Below are 27,803 nucleotides of genomic sequence, written 5' to 3'. Positions count from 1 at the left end.
CATTATGTAGCGTTTACACGCACTCCTTAAAGGGTTAAATATTATATTGGGGAAGAGGCTCTCCACCTTACACTTACCAGCCCTTCCATGTATAATCTGTTACACAGTTGGCGAACAAACCATCTTTTTCTAATCATCATATCGTGTTCAATACCAAAACGACAGGGTCTTGTATAATAGTAAACAGATTTCCAAAACTGATTGATCGGGGATCATACCATGAGGCACTGGAATTATGCTCTTATTATAGTAGTAAAATTGTTAGAGATTTTAAAAACATGATTAATACACATTAAATATTAAAAAAACGTTCTTTAGATATTACAACTTATAAAATAATCTTAAACCTTATATATTATAATTTCAATATTAAAAAGTATACACTTACAAAAAAATTAAAATTGTTTGTATAAATGTATTAATCTAATGTTGAAATAAGTCTCCATTCCCATGATTCCACAACCAAAAGTAAAAGCATACAAGTTTTTGGGAGTTTAATGTTGTTTTATGTGGTGAAACACAAAGTTTGAAACAACAACCAGCTCTTAACGTCTCTCTACATCAACCTATTGCCAGAACTAAAAACAGAATTGTTGTCATATTTTCTAAATTAAGGCATTAGTTTGACTTAAGTTTATCTTTAACCACTAATGACATTCTTAAATAAATTACGTAAACCTAGTTATTTTCAACCAGTTTCAAGCATTCAATCACTAACAACTAGTTTTAAGCATTTAATCACTAAAATTGTTAGGTAGGAAATAAATGGTACTATAAAGCAATAAAGAACTTTTTTTATTAAAATACATAAGTGCCTAATTTAAGGCATTTGAATACTAATAACAATGTTATTTACATTCGTCAATTTATATTTTTACACTGTTTTAATTACATTATATAACAAAAGAGTCTGTTGGTTAATTATAACCAAATAAGTAGGATAATAAACACCTGTAATATTTAACTATATTCTGTTACTGTCTTTAATACTTGCACAGAAATATGATTTCGGTGGTGAATAATATACAACTAGCAAATGTTTTCTAGTTATTGTAATTATAAAAAAAACTAAGTTAACTGTAAAAAAATGCATTATTTAGGATTAGTAAACAAATATTAGTTTTTGAAAAAGTAACAAGTATACGACTTGCAAATATTACAAATTAACTACACAAAGTAAAATCTCATTTATGTGTTTAATCAACTTGGATCTACATTCAAGTTGGCCTTCAAAACTTAAACAGATCTTTGCTGATTTACATCTTAATCATTTACATACACTTGAAATAGTTTTAAAATATCTTTTGTCATCTTACACAATATAAGTCTTAAATAAATTTAAGAGAACTCAATCTTCTCTCATAAATGAGTTGGCCTTTAAAAGAGAAATTTACTGCCGACCAGGGGCAGGGGCAGGGGCAGGGGCAGGAGCAGGGGCAGGGGCAGGGCCAGGGCCAGGACCAGGAGCAGAGTCCTGGCTAACAGTGGTAGCAGAGGCGACTGAGGTTTCCAATGGCTTACATAGTGCCTGTACTAATTTTTGCGTTTCTTCTTTTTTAACTTTACCCTTAAGTAATCTCAACTGGATAAGAAGTACAGCACGGTCTACAGCAACTACTGGACGTTCAGGCATTGTCCACATGCCGGCAGACTCCACTAGTCGCACCAAAAAGTTACACCAACCGTTGACCACTGAATCATCTTCACTGTTAGAAAATACTACTTGCCCGGCTCTTTCTACCATGTTAGCCATTACAGACACAGTGAACTGAAACAAAATAATTTGCATGTATTAATTCTGGTATTTTTCTTGGTTCTAATATTAAAACTAATAGATTCCAATTATAAGCACGATTTTTACCCATTTGTATTCAATAAAACACTGCATCAATCAATGCCTGTTAACTGTGTTATCAATGTTTTGTACTGTACAGTCTATACAAATGTGAAGTTGTTGAAAATAGCTTTCTTGTCATTTGTTAGAATAGTAAAACCCGACAGTCCACACTAGATATACAGAAATATAAGCCACCATTTTGTATATATTGAATGGTTTGAGGTTGGATTTGCGGAATTGAGATCTCTTAATAGACATCTTTAATCTGATGTACTACTCGACCTATGTTCCCATTTAAGATTTTCTTCTGGCTCCTTGTATGCTATCCCCTGATATGTTGAAAAATAAAATATTAGCATAAAAATATAGATACTTATGTATAGTATTGATTTGTACAGTTTTAATGCTTTACAACAGCCCTGATTTACTGATTTACTTTTGTACTGATTTAATTATTGGCAGTAATCAATTAAAATAGAAAGTTTTAGCCCAAAATATACTGAAGATTTCTTTTAATAGTCAGTTTAAATCTATCAGGTATTATATATTATTTTTGTTTCTGGTCTTTATCCACGTTTCAAATGGAAAAAGCAACTTCATTTTTAAAAACATACATCAACGTTTCATAAATAAGGATAACGGGTAATGCTAGAATGCCACTTAAACTTAATAGCTCCATACAACCAGTCAGCTGTTTAAGTTCCCAGATTATCCTAAGAGCTCTCTTTAGGAGGATGAAAACTCTCTTGAAAAGAGAAACACCACAAAAGCCCAAAAACCAGATCGCACACCTCAGTCTCGACTCATAGAGGTCAAGATAGGCAATGGTAAGAGCTTTATTCGAAGCGATGGGGACCAATACAAATGATATAATAACCTTGAATCTTAAGTAGTGTGAAAACTGTAAAATAAAATGTCTAGTTTGTGAAGACAGATTTTTGTATCTTTCTTTCGCACTAATTACAGATCAAGTGGATAAGTCATTCATATAACAATCATGATTTTAAAATACATACCTTATTGGATAAAAGGAACATGGTATCATAGCGTTTGGTTAATGCAACCAAAGTCGCAAGAGGAACTGTTGCCAAATAAATTCTGATGCTTGGGAGAAAACTCAATAGCAGTTGTTCTTGATCCTTTCTTGTTATAGGAACCAAATCTTCTAGCAATTTCTGAATTAGAGGACCAGGGTTGAAAAGGTGAGTAAGGATTCTCAATACTGCCCTCTGAAAAATTGTAAATATACATTTGTATTATGTGGGAGTACATTACACAAACTTAGGGTTTGGAGCAAAAAGCATGTATTGAACAAATTATTTTACATGTTTCAAATTATAAATAAGTAAATCTTTGCATATTATTTAACGATCAACAAATTGTATTATTGATTTGTTAGGTTTTTATTCAGAGTGTGGTCAACTAGAAGTTGATATAAAACCTCACATTAAATCTAGGTCATTCAAGTTACATATCACTAATTAAGAGCTACTAATTAATACACCACAAGGAGAATTTGTTCATATAATAGACATAGTACTGAGTCAATATTAAAAAGAATTACCACAAATATTCAGAGTATTCTACAGTAAAACATACAGACTTTAAGGATTGAAATCTGGGCTGAAAATAAGCCATTTTTATATAAAATTAAGTCTTAAAACAATGACCTAGGCCTTTCATCTACAGCCCCTTCAAAGTTCTAGAAATTTTATACTTTGTGCTATTTAAAATTGCAGAGCCACTCATTCTGTGCTTCAAAAAGTGTGTTTTAGAGGGTATATTCCCCTACTGTTTTGAAACTATCCAGAATGGCACCCATGTAGAAGAATGATAATTTAGAAAAACCCAGGAATTATCGACCAATCCGTTGTATACCAGAATCTTTGAAAAAGTTCTTAAAATTCAGGTATGTCATCATTTTGAAACACTTCAACTATTTAGTGAATGTCAATATGGATACCGCTCTGGAAGGTCTACCACACAAGTTATTCAACAATTACTCTTAGCTTTAGAAAACAAGAATTTGCTCAAATAACACTGTGTGACGATAGCAAAGTGTTTGATACAGTACACCATAACATTGTACTGTCTAAATTGAACTTTTATAGTTTCAATTGGAAAGATTTACATATTTTTGAATCCTATTTCTCTGATAGGAAACAAGTTGTAGAGGTCAATGGTACTATTTCCCAGATTTTGGATGTTAGGTTTGGTGTACCTCAAGGATTTGTGCTAGGGCCCATTCTATTTTTGTTTTGATTAATGGCCTTAGTTTTAACCTACCTAGCTTTTAGCACTGTCTATGCTGATGGCACATCTCTTCTGAATGTACATAGTAATATAGATCATCTTGTATCTTTGTCTCAAAGTATCCAGTTACTCTTTTAGGTATAAGTATTGATGCTAAATTGTAAACATTCTTTTACTATTTGTAAAATTCAAACCATAATGAGTACGAATCTCTTTGATTTTATGAAATATATTTTTTCAAAATCCACAATTAGAATAGACTAGCAGCATCAAACACTCCCACAATACCAGGAATAAGCATGCTGTATCTATCCACTTTTAACCCTTTACTCTCAAAAGGCCAGCAGCACTGGCCACATTAAGGTTGCAGACAACTCGGGTTAGTTTTTCCGTAGTTTGTCCTCACAACTCGTATGGCCAGTACAAATGGCCGTGCTACTTTCATTGACAGCTCGGCAGCCATATTTGTTGTTTGCCTCCCCAGATCGAAATTATTTTTCAATATCCTCCATTTGCGTATTAATTTAAAATGCTTGAAGAAGAAATGAAAACTAGTTTAAAATGTATTTTTAATGAATTTTTCTAATACAAAGATAAACATACATTTGGGAAATTTAACTCTTATATGTATATTGTAAAAAAGATATGTACATAAAATATTATAAAGTAGGCATTGACAGTTTTGTTATACTCAGACATGAACTATTTTACATTTTTCTGTCTTTACATTTTTTTTTTAAATACACACCTATGTGAAGTCAAGATAGTTACCACACGTCTTCTAGTAAAATTTTCTTGGTTTCTATCACTTCAATGTATAGGCCCACTATGTGTCATTCGTCTTATTTGCACAGTCAATGTTTAGAAAAGAATAATAAGCTAATTTAAAATTTACTGCTTTACCTAAAAATTACTTTACAAAATAGCTGCTCGATAGGTTTCAGCACTCACCATTCATTATAAAACAAAAAGAATATTAGAAAATAACTATTATGTTTAGTGGCCAATGGTGCTGGCCTTACGAGCTATTGACGTCTTATGTCTTGGCCAGTACAGCTGGACATACAAGCTGAGATAACATTACGGCAAAAATTAATCCATGCTTCCGACAAAATGGTGGCGGCCAGTACAGCTGGCCATACGAGCACCAAGGACAAATTATAAATAATGCCTTCAAATGCATAGGGTTAATAGAATAAGTAAGACTATTGATTCTATTATTGCACTGAGGGTAAACAACCACTTGTTACCCTTAGTACTGAAGTATGATAAAAAGATAGTTCCATGAAAGCTGTAATGAGATCATTGATTTGATTTGACTAAATATTATTGTATGATAATTTACTATTGAAAACTAATTTGTTTCTTCATTCATTCAATACTTTTATCTACATGAAATATTCCAATGAATGGTGATTGTTAAATACTATAAATAACAATTAATAATCTGAATTATCTATTTGGATGGTATTTTACTTTATTTTAAATTTTATTACATTATATGCACTCCTTACAAACTGTAACGCTTATGTGAAAGAACATTTGTTTAATTTTATATTAGATTATAAACTTTAGAAACAGACAATTTTGGTAAATTAGTATTGTTATGTTTTTTTTATGTGGCGTTTTATTTTTTAAACTATTTTCATATATTTTAAGTGTTACCTTTTAACCCTGGAACTGGCAAACGCCCGATATGGGGCGTTTTAGTCGCATCCTAGATGGCAGCGCCCGATATCGGGCGTTTTAATATGTCTTTTATTTCTCAATATTACGTACTTAACCCTTTTAGGACCAGACCAAAATTTGACATGTGCAAAGAAAATTTTTGCGTTTTTCTGGCCATGCTCCAAGAACTGTGCACAATAAAAATGTGCGATTTTTCAAGCGTTTGAGAGAAAAATCATATCTTCAGAACTAATTACTGTACAGATTTGTTGTTAGGCTTAAAATGTTTATAATTAAATTGTTCATTGTGAAAAAATAAATTTAAGTCATTATATAGCAAAAAACAATTTGATTTATCTGTTTCTCAAATAAAAAAAAGGAAAAAATTAAAAAAATTGAGTTTGATCTTTAATAACTACCAAAAATAATAATAAACTATCTGTGGGAAATGGTATTTATTAGTTCTACATATAATTCTCTACAACTGTACAAAATTTGAAAGCCCTGGAATAAAAAATAAAAAGTTTGTAAATGAATTAAATTTTTCTGTAACACTGGTTAAAACACACTTTTCAGCATTAGCCTAACATAAAAAACCTTATATGCTACTAAGGATATTATTCGGTACTTTGGGATTATACCGACCACACCAGTATGAAGAACACAAAAATATACATTTATAGAAACAAACATGATAGAACGAAAAAAACAACTCTTTAATTACAAAATTACAAACTTAAAACGATTATCAATAATTGTTAATGGGGTCAGATTCCGTTATATGCCCCCAACGCTTAAAATTTTTTCAATGAACTTAGAACGTTATAAAACGATGTAGTTGAGTAACAGAACTAACATTCCATCAATCAACAAGCGTTTCCAGGTATTGTGATCGGTATTGTTGTCGCTGTTATCTTATCTTTCTCGAGAATCCCGATTACGGCAGGCCGTGCGGCATCACATGATTATTTAAGTTTTTTGCACGGTACATAAAACAAGTTGTGTGTGTTTTTTTCAAAAAAGAGTTTAGTTTTTGTGTTTGTAGAAATGTAGGGGTAAAACACGGAAGTACAACAAAGCGACGCACCAGCTGAACGGGCGGTGAGACTCTGCAATCACGTTATCTACTAGACCGTTCGACTTTGACCTTTGTCTGAGGATAGGGAGGGGTTTGCGATAAGACAATTCCTGTTTTATATTGATGAAATTTGTTCTACGCTAATCTAGTAATCAGTAGAAGCAAAATGTCAAATAACGATTCATGTCTGGGTGTGGTCGGTATAATCCCAAAGTACCCTGACAACATTACGATGCAACATGGCCGTAAAATATTTTTTTTGACCAAGCTGATGATTCCAAAGACGTTTAAAATTTGATATCATAGTAAGAAACATACAGGGAATAGAAAAATAGTATATTTATTCCATATTGAAGATTTAAATATCTCTTAAAAAATATGAAAAGTCCGCCGGCGATAAATCAGACGGCTGGTCCTTTTCGCATAGTACGCCGCCGGCGATAAACCAGATGGTTGGTCCTTTTCGCATAGTACGCCAACGGCGATAAATCAGACGGTTGGTCCTTAAAGGGTTAAAACACGATTAAAGAGTATCGGTATTGATACCAATCAAAAGAGGAAGGTTCAATTTATGTAAACAATACATTAATAAATCATTTTATCGTTTCGTTACACGTCCATACGTTTTATAATCTCTGAACTGTTTGTCTACATTCTCCCGCATACCGCGCTAGTTGCGCGCGCCGCGATGAGTCAACTGGTTCATTTGGCTATTGTTATTTCGTTTATTGTTTTTTGAGTTCGTTGTAATGATGGTTGTGTATATGACACAATAATAGTAAATTTCTGTGCGTGTTTATGTAATGGATCGTAATTTCCGCGATCGGTCAAGTGACATTCGAGGACTAGTTGTACATGAAATAAGCAACGATGAGGATTCCGATTTAGACATTCAATCAGAACATAATTAAAAAGATATATAATAAAAAACAAAAAAATAGAAAATTAATATGAACTAATAGTTACAAGACTGTACAAATCCACGTGAGATTTGAAGTTCTTACTTTTGTTGGTAAGTAGCACTTTCGAATGTTAGTGTATGATTTTTGTATCATTTACCACATGTAAAAATAAATACCTTATAAACTACGTGTTGTTTTATTTTTACTCAGAATTAAATGCTCTTTCTTCTTTATATTTTGGATTTTGCATATCACTAACAACAACAATTTTACAAATCAAAATCTTTGAACTAACTTTTCTTTTTTCTAACAAAAATTTTTCCATGAAGTAGGATATTTTTTTTGTTTTAATTATGTTATGTGAAAAATGTTCCTTGGACAATGCTGAATAAAAAAATATATAATATGACATAGGTACTTTATAGTAAACATGTAATAATAAAATAAATATAAGGCAATGTATGAAGTACTAAAAACACTCCGCCACTGAGAGAAATATGACCGCCAGTTCCAGGGTTAAACAATATTCAGAAAAAATAAAGTAAACATAGTTTCTTGTTCTTAAATTTAGTAGTAAAATTACTGGTTTCCATAGACATAATTATTTTGGTTCATTATTACAAACTCATTTATGTTTAATAATTGCAGTTAGTTATTACTTGATTATTTTCTAATAACAAGATTTATTAGCTAAGTAGTAATAATTTTCACTGGATACTGGGGAGTATTGTGAAATAATTTGTAAACGAACCCTTGCACCTTTTTATGTTTGTGTAAATTTCCATGAAATAATTCCTAAATGATATCTACATAAACATAATAACAAAATAATGTTTATCAAGTATATGTGGTCACTTGGTGTATTTTAGATTTTATTTTGTATAGCCAACCAAACCAAACAATATTTTATTGAATAATATGTCAAGAAGTCTTTAGAAGAAAATATGGTGTACCAATATAATATAACAGGGCTTAAAGTTTTAAAGATAGAAAAGTTATGGAAATCACAGAGTAACTATTGAACATCTAACACTTGATTAGATCTACACTTCATGTCTTCCAATATTATAATATAGCTTATGTTATTTTGTCTTATTATTTAGTTTCTTGTAATTATTTTTTTAATTTAAGTATACGAGAGATTTATTTTTAGGAGGTTTAATTAAAATTCTTTGGAATAATATGATTATTGTCTCTAAGAACTTTTATCATATTTATCTTAATATATTTGGTTTAACACAGTTTATCACTAATAATGAATTATTAGTGTTATTAAAAAATACCAATGTGCTTTCCACACACAAAATGCAGTTCAGGCAGATCTGAGATATTTATATATTTTTGTTACTAAGAAAGAACATTAATACACTTACCTTTCCTTTCCTGATTCCCATGTAACTTATCAGTTTTCCTTCAGTCAACAGGGTGGTCATGAGATTCTCCTGTAGAACCACCAAGTCCACTTCTTGAAGTTTAGGAGCACCAGGGTTGTAAGCATCTTCCATTTTCAACACAATACTACAAATCTGAAAAGAATAAGAAATAATTGTTATAACAAAGATATGATTTGTTTTATTAGAAATATGGTACCAAAGAAAGTTAATCATTAATCAAATTTAAATAATAAAGATTAATGATAAGTATCAGTCAACTCAACTTGTCTGAACGTAAATGTTTGAACTTCTCTTTCCATCTTTGTTGTTGTAAAAACAATTTAATTTGATCTATGAAATATTTAAGTTTCTATACTTTGCCTTGTTGTCATAAGAGTCAAAGAGTTTAACCACATTTTCTGTAAACATTTCTATAAACGGGTTCAGAGGATGGTAGACAGATATAACCGAAGATTATACAAGCTAGGCCTAAGAATACACTCAATACCACTTGTATCAACACTTAAGTTTAACTTTCTTGGTTCCACATATTGACCCTGTTCCAAAAAAGAAAGGGAAAAGTTCAGTTCTAGAAAGTGATCTCTTGTGATAAATAAAAAATCAATGTAAAAAAACCCCTGGTGCCAGAAATCAGCCGAATATATAGTATGTTTGAAAAGCCTCTTTATTTTTCAAACCATATATAAACTTTGTACAGTGTTATAAGGCTATATTACCTACTTTTTTATGCAATAAACATCACATAGACATTGGCGGGACGGCCCGTGGAGGGTGTCATAAAACTCTTAAAAGTACGCATGGGTCGAATGATACCTCATTTTAAAGATCTCAGTTAGTAAGTTGAATGCCACAAACCGCATCTCAAAAGGTTCATCGGATCAGAAATGGTGGCATGTAGAAGAAAACAATTGTAGGAAACATACTTTATGATTATAACAGCAATTAAGAATAACAATTAATAAAATATAAGTACAGATACTACTAATACATATAGTACTAATTGTAGAATTACTTACAGTTACAACAAGTTTTTAAAGTGCTGTCCATGTGTTATTTGGTAGTGTGCCACCCTGTTGTAAAATATTTTAACAACATTTTGTAATACAACGGGAGGTATTCGTTATGCCTCTTCCATTATGCACTAAATTAGTTGTCTTATATTGGCAGGCTTAGTTTTATAAACTTGTTGTTTTAAATATCCCCATAAGAAATAATCTAGAGGGTTTAAATCAGGTGATCTAGGTAGCCACTCTATTCTAATTCGTAAAGCTGGTACAACGGAATTGATCAACAGTAATTGATAAAAATCCTCGTTCAATGGTCCATTAATTATGAAGGCCCAACAACGTGGGAGTCAACATTCCCTGCAAACATTAACTTTCTCAGGTCTCAGTGTATGGCTCTCCCTCATCCAATTAGGGTTTTCATCACTCCAAAAATGACAGTTGTGTCTACTTACTTGTCCAATAAGGGCAAAGGTGGCTTTGTCAGAAAACACAATGTCAGCTAAAAGGTTAGGTGATTAGTTATACTTGGTCATCATTTATCCACAGAATTCGATTCTTCAATCGGAATCATCCTCTGAAAGCTCCTGGACTGATCTAATATATATACAGCCGCATGTGTAACTCATTCAAGTATACAGCAGGTGAACTGTTAGAGCTAGCTGGTATCTGATAAAAAATCGTTAGTAAAGAATGAAGTGAACTACAAGAAAGATCTAGTGACTTTTTACTATATCTCCATCGGTGTGGCCACAAAACACGATTGTGTGCAATACTTTCATAAAAAATTAGCTTCCGGGTTCGATAGTGGCAAAACCATTGGTCGTAGCTCAACACAAATTGTAATTAGGATTTAGAAAACAATGTAATCTACAAAAAAGGTCTAGTAACGTTTTGATCTATCTTCAATAGTTTGCCTGCATAACATGTTAACATGCAATACTTTTGTAATTTTTATGTGAAAATTTGGATTCTGCACTCGATTGCAGCCGAATCATTAATTGTAACTTGAAACAAAAATTTGATTTAAATAAAATATAATATGAACTACAAAAAAGCTCAAGTGACTTTTTTGTCTATTTCATATATGGATATGCTTGCAAAACACGATTATGTGCCAAATTCTTGTAGTTTTCCGTGAGATTCCGGGCCCGATAGTGGCCAAACTATTGGTCGTAATATAACCCATTGACGCGGTACTTATAGTATACATGCTCATGTTCACTAACATTGTCATGGTCAACAACCCTGTAGGCCTAGGTGAAAAGCAGCCAAGAATGTCATCTTCACCGCTTTCCTCACAATTTGGTGTTCCTTGCAACTAAGCATAATCAATATCAACACTAACACTATCATCAGAATCATAGCCCACCCAGCGGTCAATTTCACTATCCTGTGCTATAATTTTTACAACTAATTACACTACTAAAATCACATATTACAATCAAAAACACTTTTCTATCAAATAACTAAACCAGCCAACGTAAAACACAAGCAAAAACGTCCCGGTAAACAAGTCACGCCGCTTTGTTCACTCACAACGCCATTACTGCAGTCAGCTGACGACAACAGCCTGTTGAATGTCCTAAATAATCAGACAAATAAAATAACAAGAAGAAAAAGAACAGAAACATATGCACAACATTCTCACATTATTACTTGGTCGAAATAGTTCGGAATTTGACCGTAAGATGGAACCAAATGATAGACTGATCACTTGCGCCCATACAACGTCAAACCACGTCAAAGGGTTAAAATAAGTTTTAAAAATATTAGAAAACTACCAGGTCTAAAAAAAGGTCCAGTAAATTTTTGCCCTATCATCAATGGTTTTGGCTGTAAAACACGTTAGAAATGGGTTACCGCGACCTCCGTGACATTTCCATCAGCGAAATGGCAATAGTAGATAGGGACAGAATGAACTTTGTTTTCTTGAAAAGGCTGAGTGTAACCGAATCTAGTAGACAGGGACAGAGTACATTTTATTTATCTTTACCTAACAGTTGTTTATTATTAACTGTGGGAAAATACTCACTGTTCCAAATTTTGAAGTTTGGGGTTGAACAAACACATCCAAGATGCATGTCATTATGACATACTTGTTCTTATAACAGACACAGCTGCCTCCAGGAAAGAAACATCTGGTATTTCAAACCCTGGTAATTTTATCCCTGTACTCCAGGAACCTCTCTGGTCTTGAATCAAACCTCCTGATCAACTTATTTAGATGCTAAAGATTACCGTCTATTTATTCTCATAGCACAAACAAACCTTTATAAAAAGCTAGCAAGTAAAAACTTTAGATAATTATAGGCAATTTTCCATGTTTATTTGTGTTCAAAAGCCAATTATGATCAATCTAGAGGGCGGAACACATATCTTACGTGATATCTTTATTGGAAATTAAGTCATCTTTAAAAAATGTTTGGTGTATTGGTAAATTTCCCTCAGAAAAGAATAACGTAAGATATGTGTTTCACCCTCATTTTTTACGAAATGCATTGAATTTTGTTACATATCACACATTATTTGGCTGAGCGTTAGCGAAGCATTATGACCTGCACGATTCTAGAGAACAGATAAAGCTGTGAACATTAAATTTGGAAACCTCATCCCCGAATTCAAACAATACTTTATTCCACTTATCCCCGAATTTGCCAACACCCCTTTTAAGGGGCCTGGCGTAGCCCCCGATGAGCCGAAGGCGAATTTAACATTATATAGGTGATATGAAGAACTTACATCGTGATAAGAAGCAGTATTTCTTATGGATGATGTAGACTTTTCTACAAATCTTTGTAGTATTTCTAAGGATGTATCTTTATTAGTAGCAGATAACGATTTACCACTTCTTGGGCGATCTTTAACATGGCCAGTCTTCTCAAAACGTACTGTTTTGAATACAGTAGACTTCGATATCAATGGTCTGTTGGGAAATGATTCACTAAACAAACTACCAACTTCTTCATAAGACTGTACCCATTTACCATATACCCTCATCATAAGTAAAGTAATTCTTTCCATTTCACTGAGAGGCATTTCAATCACAAAATTAAATTTTAACAGAATAATATCAAATTACCATAACCACATTACTATAAAAGTACAACAATGCAATTTTTATAATGTTCCTAATTAATAACATTTGACAGCTGATTAGTCTTCTGTATTGAACAGTTGATTAATTCTGGTGTATTAGATGTTGTGATTTTCTTCATAATTTAAAACTGTCCAGTTTTAATACATAAATCTCTAAAATCCACTGGACAAATAAAGTCTTTTGTCTAAACATTGACAGCTCTGAATGATAAGGCATGTCATCAAGGCCTGTTTAAGTAATATATGCCAAGGGAAAACAACAGAAACGGGAATTCACCAATAATAGTCAGTTACTGTACTTGTTTTATTTTACATGCTGCAATTTCTGATTCGATCAACCTTTTGAGATGCGGTTTGTGGAATTCAACTCTATTAACTGAGCTCTTTAAAATGAAGTATCACTTGACCCATGCTTATATTTAAGATTTCTATAACACGTTCAACACGCCGTCCCCCCCAATGTATGCGTGTAATGGTTACTGCATAACAAAGTTGTCAATATAACCTTATAACACTGTGCAAAGTTTATATATTATATCTACAATGATTTGAAAAATAAAAAGGAGTTTCCAAACTTTTCAAACAAACTGTATATTCCTATAATGATATAGGTACACCTACCTTGTGGAGCTTTACCCAGGTCACCTATTTTTTAACTCTGTTATCTCGTGTTTGCTTTTATCTTGCTTACTAATGAACTACTTTAAAGAATCGTTACCTACAATAAATACTACTGAAAGGCCAAATCTTAAATCGTACACAACAAATTTGTAAAAAACTGAGTTTTTGGTGATTTTGTATGATAGATTTGAAAATAAAAGAACATAAAATGAAGTTTATTAAATAAATATTGGTTTTTCATAGCAAATAAACCAAATTATAATAAATTCCTTTGATAAATATGTAAGTTTGCATGGGGTGTAATAAAAATGAAACTGGCTGTAGAATAAATAACAATGTTTATAAATTTCAGCTCTTTTGACATCTTTAGTGCTATGATTTTATCAATTTCTGTTTGAAAAGTGCCGTTCTGTTCTAATGGAAGATGTAGTTTTGGAAAAATGTAATATCATTTTCAACATTTTTTTCAAATTTTTACCATGTTGTAAAACATAAAGCATAACAAGAATGAAAAAAATGTAGGTTAAAATATATTGTTTATTTTGTTCTAGGTTGAAACTCTAATAAACATTTTTTTAAACAAAAGTACTGAATTTCAACTTAAGTCATTTACCTATAACATTTTCCAGATTTTTTATAGTAAAGGGCAGAAAAAATTATACGAGTATTATAATTTTCTTACAAAAATCATTCATTTTATAGAGGTGAAAAATGTCACAATTTGTTGCTTAGCAACATTAATACACAAGTAATTAATTTACAAAATGTTTTCAATTATGTTGCTATTAAGTTACTAATTGAAAAATGAACTACTGTACTTTTAGAATACACAGTGTGTATAAATAATTTATTACAACATTGAACATTCATGTTTCACTGTGGATATTCTTGGGAGAGAGAATTTGTAGTCTAACTTTGAGTGAAAAATTAAATTTTGGTCACTTAATTTAAAGAATTTATCCTCATTTATGTTTTATATTGTAGTTAAAACCATAAAATTTACTTGCAAAATATTTAAAAAATATTTATAGCAAAAGTCACCAACTGTAATAATTAAAACAATCAGTGGAGCGCTGTGGCTATAGGTTCAAACAAACCAACAAATACAATGGGAAAACACTATGTAACTATAGATATGCTTATGAACTCTTACAACGCCTTTTATGCGATTTGGCATAGCTCAAAATGTACTATGTACAAATGTACTAAATGTGCTATTATTTGTATCACTGAATGATGATAAATTTTAGAAGAGATCATCAATCACTAAGGTACACTGGGAAGTTCATGAAAACAGCCCAGATGAAGTTTCATAAAGACTTTGGTGTGACAACGAAGAGTTTGAGAATGATTTATAAATATAAGCATTTTTTCTTTGGAGTGATTAAAATTTTAAAAGACTTAAAAAGACAAAACAAGTATTAACAAAATTACCTCTTCTACTTCCATTAAATTCTGTTTGTGCTTCTTATCGGATTGTTTGGAATTATTTTCCACGTTTTCCACAAGTTCAGTTTCAATAATTTTTCTAGGAGCAGTAACACTTCCAATCTGAAAAAAATGATAATTTGAATTAAATGTAGGTTAACCGTAAATATACTTATAGAATGCATATAAAAATTATACATGTTTCATATAATCAACAACAAAATTAAGAATGTGAGTTCAAGTAAATGTTTTAATCTTTACATTTAGTTGTATAGACTCCACTAATTAATTCATGAAACATTATGTATACACCAATTTACTCAAAAATGAGTTTTTGTTCAAATTCTAACATATTTTATATAAAGAAGTGTTGGATTTATTTCAAAACTGACAGATAATTTGCAGATAAATTTTATATAAAAACTATAATTTTCTATGAATAAGAAATCAATAATTCATAACATACCATGTGACAAGATGAATAGAATCACAACTATGGCATTCCTTAGCATTCCTGGTTAAAAATTTCTGATTCCATAGTATTATATATATATATAAGCAACTATAATAATATATTTAACCTTTTAAGAGCTACGATGACAAACTTCCATCACTATATGAGAGAGATGCCACTGTGGTCACCCTTTATCACCAACCATATATGCAAGAAATGCCACAATGCTGATTCAAAACAGCTATATATTAAGTTCTTTGTTTACATTGTCAATATTTAAACGTACAAATTTTTATCCCTAATACTCTTTGTTTAATATCCTGTGATGTGAAAATATATAATCCTAGGGAGAAAAATAATAAAGAGAACAATTACCATAACGGTGCTGCCATATTCTGTGGGGGTAATTACAGTCTAGCATTTAAGCACAAGCCACTTTATTTTCGGGGCTGACCAAGATAGTCACAACAGACACTATTTCATTTGATTGCACATAATTTGACACATGAAGTAAGGCCAATACTGTCCAATCTTTCCAGTCAGGAGTGGGGGAATGACGGAATAGAATCACTACCCTTCACCACTTTAACATACAATTTAGTGGTTGGTGTTTTGGTGTATTCCTTTGTTACAATAAAAAATTATAGAACTTAGAATCTGAATTCTACTTTTGGCAAATAATATTAAAGATGTATGGGAAAATACTAATCCCAATCATCTACCAGGAACTGAAAACGGCCACAATTTTAGTTACTACAGAAGTACGATACGTTTGAATATGTTACTCTGTTTATCTTCCATAGTTTTGTGACAATTTAAAATTTTCCAACTGGAAGTGGTAAACACTTCTTGGTGGCATGCAGACGTTAAGCAAAATGTGAATTTAATCAAAAATTCATAAGAAATACTATCTGATATAAATTGCATAGGAAATATACAGTAATTTAATTAAATATGCAAGTTGCCTGGGAGGAGAGAAACATAATAAAAAGGGATATAACATTTTGAAATGTTTTAATATCTTAGAATTGTATTGTTTGGGAGAAATAAATATTTGTAACATTGGTTGCAGGAACATGTGCTTTGTTACATGACTGGTCAGGAAATTTGTTAAAATAAGAAGAAATGAAGGCAGGAGAAATACTCTGAATGTAGCTTACTGAATGTTTACACACATGGTATCAATGGTACGTGTAATGTACAACCAAATTCAATATGACCTGTTTGGCTGTAACTGGAGGGGGATTAGTTTCTGTAAAATATCATCTAGCCAATACACACCAACATGTGAACAGTGATTTCCAGTGTCTTACATAAATATATATTTTTAGTGAGTAAAAACAATTTTTGTTAAAGGAAAGCTGTAATTACTGACCTTTTTGGTGCCATTTTCTCACAATATACACAAAAAATATTGGAAATACTTGATACAAAGTGGGTAACCTATGGAAAGGGTAGGAGGTGAAATGGGCACGGACTACTAGGTACGAAAAATTATAAAGGTTGTATAACCTTATAATTTGAAGTATTTTAATGATGAAATAGAAATTTACTTCCTACTAAAAGTACATTACATATACTAATTATAACAAAATTCACTCCTTTTAGTAGTTTTTGAGTATTTGGTAGCCGGCAAAGCAAGGTGCCACACATAACTCCTCCATATTCAGTGTACATGTAGTGTTTTTATTGTCTACCATGAACAACATTAATGATACCTTCATTTACCAAACTAGTGTCAGAATCACCGAACTTGTTAAGTGTGCATTCTGATCGCCATCGTCCTCAAACAAGTTACACTGCTGAATGCTGTTATTACAATCAGTTCTTGCCATACCGACTGAAGCACAATTAAAGTACAAAATACAAAACTTGTGATAGCAACTTGTAAAACACACTGGAATGATAAACCTGTAAAACGTGTTTTTGCTGTATTTTATGTTTAAACAACTGTAAATAGACAACCTAATTGACAAATTAACATACTTTTGTAAATAATATTTTTCTTGTAGTTATTATTTTCTATATTTACGTTCACGTAGTGGCGTGTGTCTATAATGTTTATTTACGACGATAGCTGATCAGCTTTAACCAAATTATTTATGGCAAAAATGTTATGTTGTTGTACTTTGTGTTTGAAAAACTGTAAAGAGGTAAGCTAATAAAATAAAATACTATTGTGTTTAAAAAAGTATTATTTTGTTTGAAGTTTGCATTTTCTATGCTCATGTTTGCATGATGATCTTGACCTTATGAATGAAATAACCTGGTAACACTTGTGTTATGAGTGGTAAGGTACTGAGGAAAAGATGTGTGAGGGAGGAGAGGAAACAGAGAGAAGAGAGTGTATTATTCTGTCTGCATTACAGGAGGCATAGACCATAACCCACCAGCTTCTTTTTAATGCTACATACCTGGAGCTTTCCAAGGGAGTTCTCGAATTGAAGTGGTATGTAGGTAGATGCAGGCTTTGAAGCTGTGACCTCTTTATTGTTCTTTGTGTTGTGACTACCATACTTCCTTCCGGAATTGCCCTGTTGTCTTTGATTGTACATCTACAAAATTAATACATTTTACACTTGATATCAGGTTTTATGTAGCTCCCAGTTTTATACTTGGATTTAAATCGCCACCTACAGTATCACTTTAAAAACTAATGAACAGAATTTGTTAGAGCAGAAAATAAGTTGGTTTATTAGTTTTGGATTCATGTAGTCCAAGATCTAACTGTACAAGCTTACTTATCAAACCAACTGATTATAGAAATTGAGTTTCCAACATGTTCATAATTTAAAATATTTTATTAAAACACTCAAAATGTTGATAAAAAGTTTAAAACTTATCTAAAAGAGAGTAAAACAATATATTAAATGCTTATATAAACACTACCGTAAAGAGCCTGTACTCTCTTATATTCAACTTGATAGGATACAACATTGCTTTAAATTAACCCTTTGACCCTATGGCCATTTACACTCCCATAATATGCACATTATACAAATATATTATACACATGATCACAAACATTTAGCAAACATGATCGTGTATAAAAATGAACTTTTTACCACTTACCAAAGCATATTTTATAAGCAAAACACCACAAAACCCTCCTATCACACTTTTTCACTCACAATCAATAGTCAAAGTAAATAAATATATCTGTATCTATGAGGGTCATCCGGAAAGTAGTATCCGTTAGTACCCCATGTAGCGCTGATGATGCGCGCAGCTGTTGGGCAGGGTCAGACTTGTGGCTTTTTGCATCAGTGGCTTGACTACATACTCTGTGTGAGGTTGTGTGACGCATTGCCTGTGTTGTGTTAGTGATCGTTTATAATGTTTAAACAAATTGAGAACGCTGCTAGTTGTGAAGTGAGGGCCATGATTAAATTTCTTAATGCACGAAACGTTCAACCTTGTTATATTCATCGCCAATTAAAAGGAGGTGTATGGAGAAAATGTAATGGACGAGTCATCCGTTCAGCGCTGGTGTCACAACTTCAACCTGGAGAGGGAGAATACACACGACGAGGAGAGTTCAGGAAGACCATCTGTCATTACAGAACTGATGAGCTCAGTAGACGAGTACTTGAGGAACAATTGGTGTGTCACAATTGATGAACTCTGTGAATAGTTTCCGAATGTGTCGAACAATTGTTCATGAAATTGTCAAAGACCATCTGCATTATTCAAAAATTTGTGCAAGGTGAGTCCCTCGCATGCTTATAAATGAGCACAAAACCAAGCATATGGCTGCAGCACTGATGTTTCTGGGATGTTATTCCGATGAAGGAGACTATTTCCTGACTCACATCATTACTGGAGACGAAACATGGGTTTGTTATGCATCACCTGAGAGTAAACAACAGTCAATGGAGTGGCATCATGCTCATTCACCAACCAAAAAAAAAAGAAAAAAAAGACAGTTCTGACTACCAGGAAACTCATGCCAACTACTTTCTGAGGTCGACAAGGTGTCCTGCTCATTAATTTTATGGCCCATTGAGACACAAATAATGCTACTGCGTATTGTGAAACATTAAAGAAATTACGGCAGGTAATACACAATCGACGGCGAAGTCTATTGTCTACAAGCATCACTCTCGTTCATGACGATGCCGGGCCTCATGCAGCCGTGATAACACAACTTTTGCAGCAGTTTGAGTGGGAAACCTTCGACCACTCACTGTACAACCTAGTATTGGCCCCATAGAATTTTCATCTCTTTATGAAGGTTACAAGAATTTTTGGTGGGAAAAAGATTTGACAGCGATGAAGAAATTATCTCAATACACTGGCGGTGGAGGACTATGACACTGGAATACAAAACCCGTCACACGTTCTGACAAATGCCTAAATTTGATTGGAGATTATGTGGAGAAGTAGTGTAAAGTACGCTCTTTCGAGTAAAAATGTTTATATTTGTTAATATTTACTCCTATGTTTTTATTGCACAAACAGGTACCGCTTTCTGGATGGCCCTTGTATATTATGCACACGAGTAAAACAATTAGCATCAACTACAACTAAGTTAATTAATAATTAAAGTAGATCATAGCATTTTTATTATACAAAATTATTCAAACATTAATTTAAACTTATATTTTCAGCGCTTATTAATTTGGAAATGTAAAAGAAATTATTTAAAGCCAAAGAGCTCGGGTTTTATTGACCAATAAAATACATGGTACTTCATATAGTGGTATTGTCATATTGCGAGTAACACTTTAATTGGCAAAGTACAGGGGTCTCACAATCCATTAACACATACACGACAACTGCTTATTTCCAGACTTCTTTTATTTGGCATAGAATGTTTCAATAATAATGGCAAAAAGCCGTATCTTTTTTTACATTAAACGCCCAAGTATAACAAGAAATGTATGTAAGCTTAGAAATTTTGCACAACAAATTTACTTCAATATGTTTTTCAATGTTTTTTTTTTCAACAGAGAACACCATAGTCTAAGGCAGGGGTGCCCAACCGTTTTTACCCAAGGGCCACATTGTAAACCCTTTATGGCCAGGCGGGCCAACATCCCAGGGGATTTGGAACCCCAAACAAAACGCATTGCCCAGGGTTTGTTCCAGAAATGCTGTGCAAAATATGAGTTTTAAGGTTATTTGGCCCTTGTTTCCTGATTATTGTAATTTCTTATTATTTATTAGTTGCTAGGTAAAGGTTTATAATGTTTTTAGGTTTTTTTTTAGTAGAAATAAATATAAACCCAGACTTTTGGATGTTTGCTCTAATTCTGAGGGAACAATAAAAAAAGTCACCAATAAATTGATTTAAATTAATCCTACTAGGATACTAGGACATACAAATTACGTGGCGAGTGGTGACCTTGAGTTGGGTAGGGGTTACGTCGCCGCACCGCGCGCTGTGCCGTGCTTTACGCGCGCGCTCTATTCGCCAGCCGACAGCCACCACCGTAGTCAGTGAAATCTGTCTGCAACTACTTTACTTCTTTCAACACTCATACTCCACCAAATGAATACGGCTCGTTCTACGTGAAATCGGCTGGACTGCTTGGTTCTCAAAATTTGTATTTATTTAATATTTCAAATGCTTGTAAACAAATTTGATTGTTTTGGCAACAAGGCGGGCCACATAAAACTGACTCGCGGGCCGGATTCGGCCCGCGGGCCGTAGGTTGGGCAGCCCTGGTCTAAGGTATTCATTTAAGCGCAGGCTCACATTTAACAAACCACCAAGACAGGCAAACAATAAAAATGCAATAATGAAATGCATAGTAACGTGTACCCCTATTGGGTGCAAGACATGCTTTACGAAAACCTGGTGTGTATCCCATCAGGTACACTTTTTACACTGCTTGTTAAATAAAAGCTGTACACTGAAGGATCATATGCTGTATACTAAGGAGTACATCACACACAGTACAAAGCAGTTAACGGTTCTTGGACATATATAAGTAGAGGTGCCATTGTTGAGAATTGCTAGGTTCGGATCATCCATGGACCCCACCATGAGATTCCCTTTTCAAGAGCTGTAGGAAGAACCTCAACTTTCGTGATGAGAGTTGAAATTACCGACCAGTAAAAAAGACGAGAGTAGCTTTTCAATAAGTTTAAACAGACTTTCTCAGGAAAGCATTGCTGGATTTGCAGGTATATATATTTAGCATATATTTAGTTCAATTGGATAAGAAATAGAAATGTAGACTGTCTGGAGCTCAGTTGTCAGCTGCACCTCTGTTGCATTAAGAGTTGCATCCAGTAAAGCCACTCCGCCGCAAGCGTTGCTGTCACAGATATGATACTGACGGAAGATGTTGAATCCTTTCTGTGGCACACAGCATCCTGAATGAAACTTAGTCTCTTGGATGCATATTACATTAATATTGTGATCATTTATAGGCCATTTAAAATCTTCTAGGTGGCTTTTCAATCTGATTGTATTTCATTAGAATATTGATAACATTATATAATTTTTATTTTAAATTCTGTTTGTCTCTTGGTTGAGGTGAAAACTTCCTGAGAAGGTCCTAAATTCAGATTATAGACGAGGGTCCTCCATTTCTTCTTCAATGACGGAGATTTGAGTATAATGGGAAGAGGGAGGCGATTTAGACTGTGATCTTTGTTCTGCTTTTTATATTTACCTGTAACTTTTACTTGGAACAAGGGCATTCCTCTCTTCAGATGTTAGATTTGGTATATTATCTGCTGCGTTAATTTGTTTAAATAGGGAAGCTGCTGTGGGTTTTCCACTTAAGCCCATTTGTTTGGGTTTAGATGGATCAGTGGGGATCCCAGTACCAGTGGAAGATGAAGCATCTTGAGCGACTAAAGTGGTGGATATACGAGGGAAGGGTTGAAGAACTCAGCTGTGTAAAAATGCTATGACTTGTTCCATGAACATCTTCACCATGTGTTCAAGAACCAAGCAGGACGAATACTGAGTGGTTTGAATAGGAGTAGAGGCTGCCTTAGAGTAAGATACTTTTGTCTTCAGAGTTTGAGTTTATCTTTTTCAGAGCTCTTTCCATACTTCTGAAAAATGAGAGCTTTTCTTCTAAGTATACTTTACAGCTCCTTCAACCAGATGGATGCTTTCATTTGCAATCCACACATTGCTCCTCATTGCTTGTTCTAATCATTGTGTCCATCTTGACCACAATGGCTACATACCTCCTAATTTGTGCAACTTTTACTAGAGTAACCAAACCTCTTATACTTGAAGCATCTCTGAAGGTTTCTGTATCATGGCCTAACTGGTAGTGAATTGTGTGGCTCAACAATTACGGAGACCTGGATAATTACATCTCTGTCTATTGAGCACTTTTCCTGACCAGGGACCAAAGTGGCTAGCTTCTGAACCAGTACACGACTTAAGGCCGGTATCGACAGTGCGAGGCTGCTCGCTGCAAATGCCTCTTGGCGAATGCTCGGCTTTGCCTCGGACTGTGGATACTGGGGTTACTCGCTATGAGGCGTTCGCGTTACACAATGTGAGGCGAGCCGTGTGCTTGTCGGTTTTAGAGCAGTGCTCAAAGGTGCCTCGCTCCGATTTGTGCGTCAAGTGGATACCTGCGCTGTCTGCCTCGCAACGTACAAGACACAATTCTGCACTGCAAACCAACAAACCTCTACAACGAAACTGTCATCATATATAATCATGAAATGATCAGACAATTAGTGAAGTGTTATGAAACCAAACGTTTACTGTGGGACTCGAAACACCCTGAATATTATAATAAAAACAAGAGAGAAGACTTGTGGCGCTAAATATCGCAGTCAATTATAACCGATTTCGATACATTTTTTGACCCACCCACGGGGTTTACGTCGCTTTTTCTGTTGTTTTTTCCTGCTAATCGTCGCCATCACAATAAAAGCAGCGGCAGCAAATTGCGCATTTCTAGGAAAAAAAAAAACATTGTCCCGACTGTCTTCACTACGAATGCGGGTGGTTCGCGTGCTCGCAGTGAGCATTCGTTGTTAAAAACTAGCTGCTAGCTGAAGAGCTCACCCTGAGGCAGATGGCACGAGGCATTCGCAGCTAGCAGTCTCGCACTGTCGATACCGGCCTTTACACCTCAGCAAAGACAAACTCACATTAGCTCTTACCAACACCAGATAAGCCTACCAGCGCCGGCTTAAGCACTCCCTGTGAGCCATGTACTAGAATAGTCAAACAAGACAAGTAAGAAATGGATAATGAAAACCCTCCTGAAAATGGCTCCTGAAAATTTCTAGTGTCAGAAATAGAAGAGGTTAGCCAAGGTTGGCCAGAAATAGAAAGAAGAGTGAGATTATATTATCTAAACTATCTAAGTTCTACACATAACGTAGCTATGGTGAGAAGGGTTCGTTCAATGCGAATGTTGAGTTTAGTTCCATTTCTGTCTTGTAAAAAGCTTTGTAGTCCAGGTGTCTCATGTCAAAACAATGCAAAGAGTTCATTGTGAGCTTCTTTTTCACTAAATTGTATGGATCTCTTCAGACAGACATGGACTCCAGATTCCAGGATTCAAGTCTACGACAGTGTCAGATTTTAGATACTGCACTAAGTGGAAAGTGAAATGGAGCTGAACTAAACATTCGCATTTAAGTTTGACTGTAAAGTCTTGATTGTAAAACTTACAACATTGTAATAGTCATCTTGATAAGGATCACTCGAGTTGAGCTGCATCAGTTGAATGTTTGCAAGCCATTGTTTTTCTTGCATGCTCATTAACCCCATATATTCGTCGACAGGAGGTTGAGGGCCTGAGGCTCCTTGGTGTAGACCTGTTACTCCTTGGTGTGGAACAGAAGGTCCATGGTGTCTAGGACCTGAAGAGCTATGTCGACTAGAAATCTAAAATAGAGCATGTAAGAATAAGAATACGTTTATTGTCATAAAGCTTACACAAGCATCTACACAAGTCATGTATAAAATATGAAAACTAGCATAAGTCCAGATAGGGAAAATTTGGTACCCAAAACATAAAGTTGCCAAAACAGTCACGCCACAATTTAAATATTATTCTAAAATTAAAATAAATAAATAACAAATTAAAACATAACAAATAAATAAATAACAAATAACAACAAGTAATACACAAGTGTACAGCCATCTAAGAAATGAACATAATTTTTTATTTTAATATTTTATCAGATCTACAATATACAAAATGCGCCATGTCTTTTGACTCTAGGATTCGTTGGTTGAGCTTTAGCAAAGCCTATCACTCATGGGATCAGAAAATTTCATTTCAGCATGTCTGTCTGTCCGCACAATATCTAGACAACGAACTGACCGATGGACTTGAAATTATGCAGCTTCATTTATATAATGAGGAACACTGAGATTGATGATAGTTCATGTCACTCCATGAGATTTAGCTGAGCATTAGTGAATATTTTTACATTAGTTTTATGGGTAACATGACAGCAATGATAAAATAGCAGAATAAATAAACTTGTATACAAACTCAATACACCTGTAAGAAAATAAAAAATGTGACATATTGACACATGTAGCCTAACTATTCCAACACATACACCATCATTTTATAGTGACTTGGCATGTAGAATTTCATTACTTAAATCATCTTGAGAATGAAATGAGCGTGTTGTGTGATGTAATTCTGGGTTGTTTAGTTCCTGACTAAACCAATAGGATCATTGTGTCTACAGTAAGGTAAGGAATTGTCCCAGCCCTTAGGGTTTTTTAAATACTCTTTTTTGTTCACTTAGGATAAGAATCTGATAAAACGTTGCATTGCACTTAGTCCAAAAAGGACCACTGCACTGCTTCCAGAGTGACAAGATATTCAGGATGGGTAAGGTTGGGAGTAAGGGCAATTTTCTGTCGAGATCCCATGTAATATCCACTATAATAGGGTTAGTTTAGCCATGTCATCTTGGAAGAAAGGAAGTTTAGTTCTGATGAAGCCTCTTCTCATCAAAGTGGGCATGGGACAGTACTCACTCAAGTTTAGGTAGTAAAAACCTTGATCATTAACACTTTGACCACCGTGAGCCACTATAGTGGCTCGAGATGTACGGTACCTTGACCGCCATGGGCCACTATAGTGGCTCGCCGTATGCGGTACCTTGAGCGCCGCGGGCCACTATAGTGGCTCTGTGAACTTTACGCCTTTGTCCTTATAGTTTAAACATAATATATATAAAATATATTTAAATCAACTTTGAATTGTATTTCTCTGCTTCATTTCAACTATAAAATATTGATATTTACTTGTTTCTATAGTAACAAGTGTATCTTTATCCTACAGCGGAATTTTTGAAATTTTTTGAATTGTACTTAAATTACATAATTTTATGCAATTTCTGTGGAATATATTTGTAACTTTTAGTATATGCTCAAAACAATACGTACTTTTAGGTTAAAAAACGTTATTTGAGCACAAGTTACTTATTCAGTGTGTTTTTGGACCTCAAACTTAAGATTTTTATTTTAATTATGACAGGCATACATACTACTAAACAAATGTAAAAAAAAAAAAAAACTATATTTATTACATCAACTGAAAGTACATCTCTTCCCCTCAAAAACAAAACCAAAACTAAAAGGCTAGCTCAAAATTTACGAAAGTTATGTAATTTCATATGTGACCATGCAAAAACGGGTGATTTTGCAGTGGCGGTATTGGATCCGTGCGGTGCTCAAACGTCTAGCGAACAACGGCGCAGTAAGGGTTAAGGGAGCCCCATCACTCCATCAGTCATCTTCCTCTGTAAAGTAGACTTACCAGTCGACACTTTTATCTTAATATCTATGGTTATTGATATGTTGCTCCGTGATTGGGTTGCTGAGATGTAAGTAGGACATAGGCTTTTGCTATACACAGTGCATGATCTCTGGCAGGACTATATTAGGCAGAAGTGAACTGTGCTGGGGCTTGCATATACCACGCTCACTTGAATTAAATTTATAGAAGATAAGTAGCTATTAGTGTCAAGAACTTATGACCCAATCTGAAATCACAGTTTACTACATACATTTTCATATTTTGTGATACTTGTTTAGTATATACAAAGTGTGGCTAATTGAAAACTAGACTAGATTTTATATATAGCGTACCTATAGTGGGAAGGGTTGATTCAATGTGAATGTTAAGTTCAGGAAGGTGAACTGGAGCTAAACTAAACATTCACATTAAACTGGATTGTGTTAGAGCTGGGCGCACATCTCCTAGGGAAGTGGTAAGTAACCAAATAATACCCATCTTGCTTGCAATAAGCCCAGGTACATATCACACCACTGCCTGGCTAGTTGTCTATAGTACTTTTTCACAAAGTGCATAGTTTGAAAACAAAGCAATGTGTACATCTGAAATAAAAAAGTTTTCTCAAGTGTGCAGGATGACTGTGACATACAAACAACTCAAATAGAAAATCTCATATCAATGATGCAGACTAGAAGAGATACAGCTAGACACCATTCTCCATCAAGTTAAGACCATAGCAGCTGGTTCAAGTCAATTAAGAAGTGTTCTGACACTGGTGAGAACTGAGCTGGTATAGACAGAGAAGACCACTGTGTAGAGACTCTTCTTTAGTGTCTGATCTTCTTTTTTAAAAGTGTGTCTTCTAGCATATCTTCTCAGGCTGTGGGTTTAATTATGGGACACTGGCACCAGAGAAAACATCTTCACAGAATTGGTATCTTTTCAGGAAGATCTGCTCTGTGGATTATGTAATGAGCAGGAGAAAAACACACACAGGAAAAACAAACAAAACTTCTGCTCTTCGACTGCCCTGCATTAGCAAGGGAGTATTACTCTGGTCAAGGTAAGTAAATTTCTCTGGTAGGACCTGATCAATTGTTTCAGCATTTTTAGGACTTCACTGGCTTCACAGTATACTTCCAGGGTGCGCAAAAGCTTTGCGAGGCTTCAGTACATGACAGTAGGCCACACTGAAGTGTCCTCATGAGTTGCTACAGGTCCCAAATAAAATGATCATAAATATTGTGAAAAGTTGTGTGATAGAGAATGCAATCCGAGCAATGTCTAAGAGATTTGTTGTAGCTTGTGACTTTAATAGCTTGAGTCCCATGAGTAGGGAATGTCTCAAACAGGCACTAG

At 34.0% G+C, this 27,803-nt stretch overlaps 1 protein-coding gene across 4 annotated transcripts in view; it reads right to left on the bottom strand.

Moving 5' to 3' along the window:
* Positions 1 to 778: 778 nt before the first annotated feature.
* LOC124369097 (protein PAT1 homolog 1-like) overlaps positions 779 to 27,803 on the bottom strand; it is a 90,072-nt gene continuing 63,047 nt past the window's right edge. For all 4 annotated transcript variants that reach the window (XM_046826835.1, XM_046826837.1, XM_046826836.1 and 1 more), the window contains 6 exons: positions 24,350 to 24,565; positions 18,153 to 18,293; positions 15,291 to 15,407; positions 9,112 to 9,264; positions 2,854 to 3,066; positions 779 to 1,768 (listed from right to left, as the gene is read on the bottom strand). In XM_046826835.1, the coding sequence (XP_046682791.1) occupies positions 1,391 to 1,768; positions 2,854 to 3,066; positions 9,112 to 9,264; positions 15,291 to 15,407; positions 18,153 to 18,293; positions 24,350 to 24,565 (1,218 nt within the window). In that variant the 3' untranslated portion in view covers positions 779 to 1,390. The remainder of the gene's footprint in view (positions 1,769 to 2,853; positions 3,067 to 9,111; positions 9,265 to 15,290; positions 15,408 to 18,152; positions 18,294 to 24,349; positions 24,566 to 27,803) is intronic.

This window comes from Homalodisca vitripennis, chromosome X (assembly GCF_021130785.1).
Source record: "Homalodisca vitripennis isolate AUS2020 chromosome X, UT_GWSS_2.1, whole genome shotgun sequence".
NCBI classification, from domain to species: domain Eukaryota; kingdom Metazoa; phylum Arthropoda; class Insecta; order Hemiptera; family Cicadellidae; genus Homalodisca; species Homalodisca vitripennis.
This window is presented reverse-complemented; position numbering and strand designations above follow the sequence as displayed.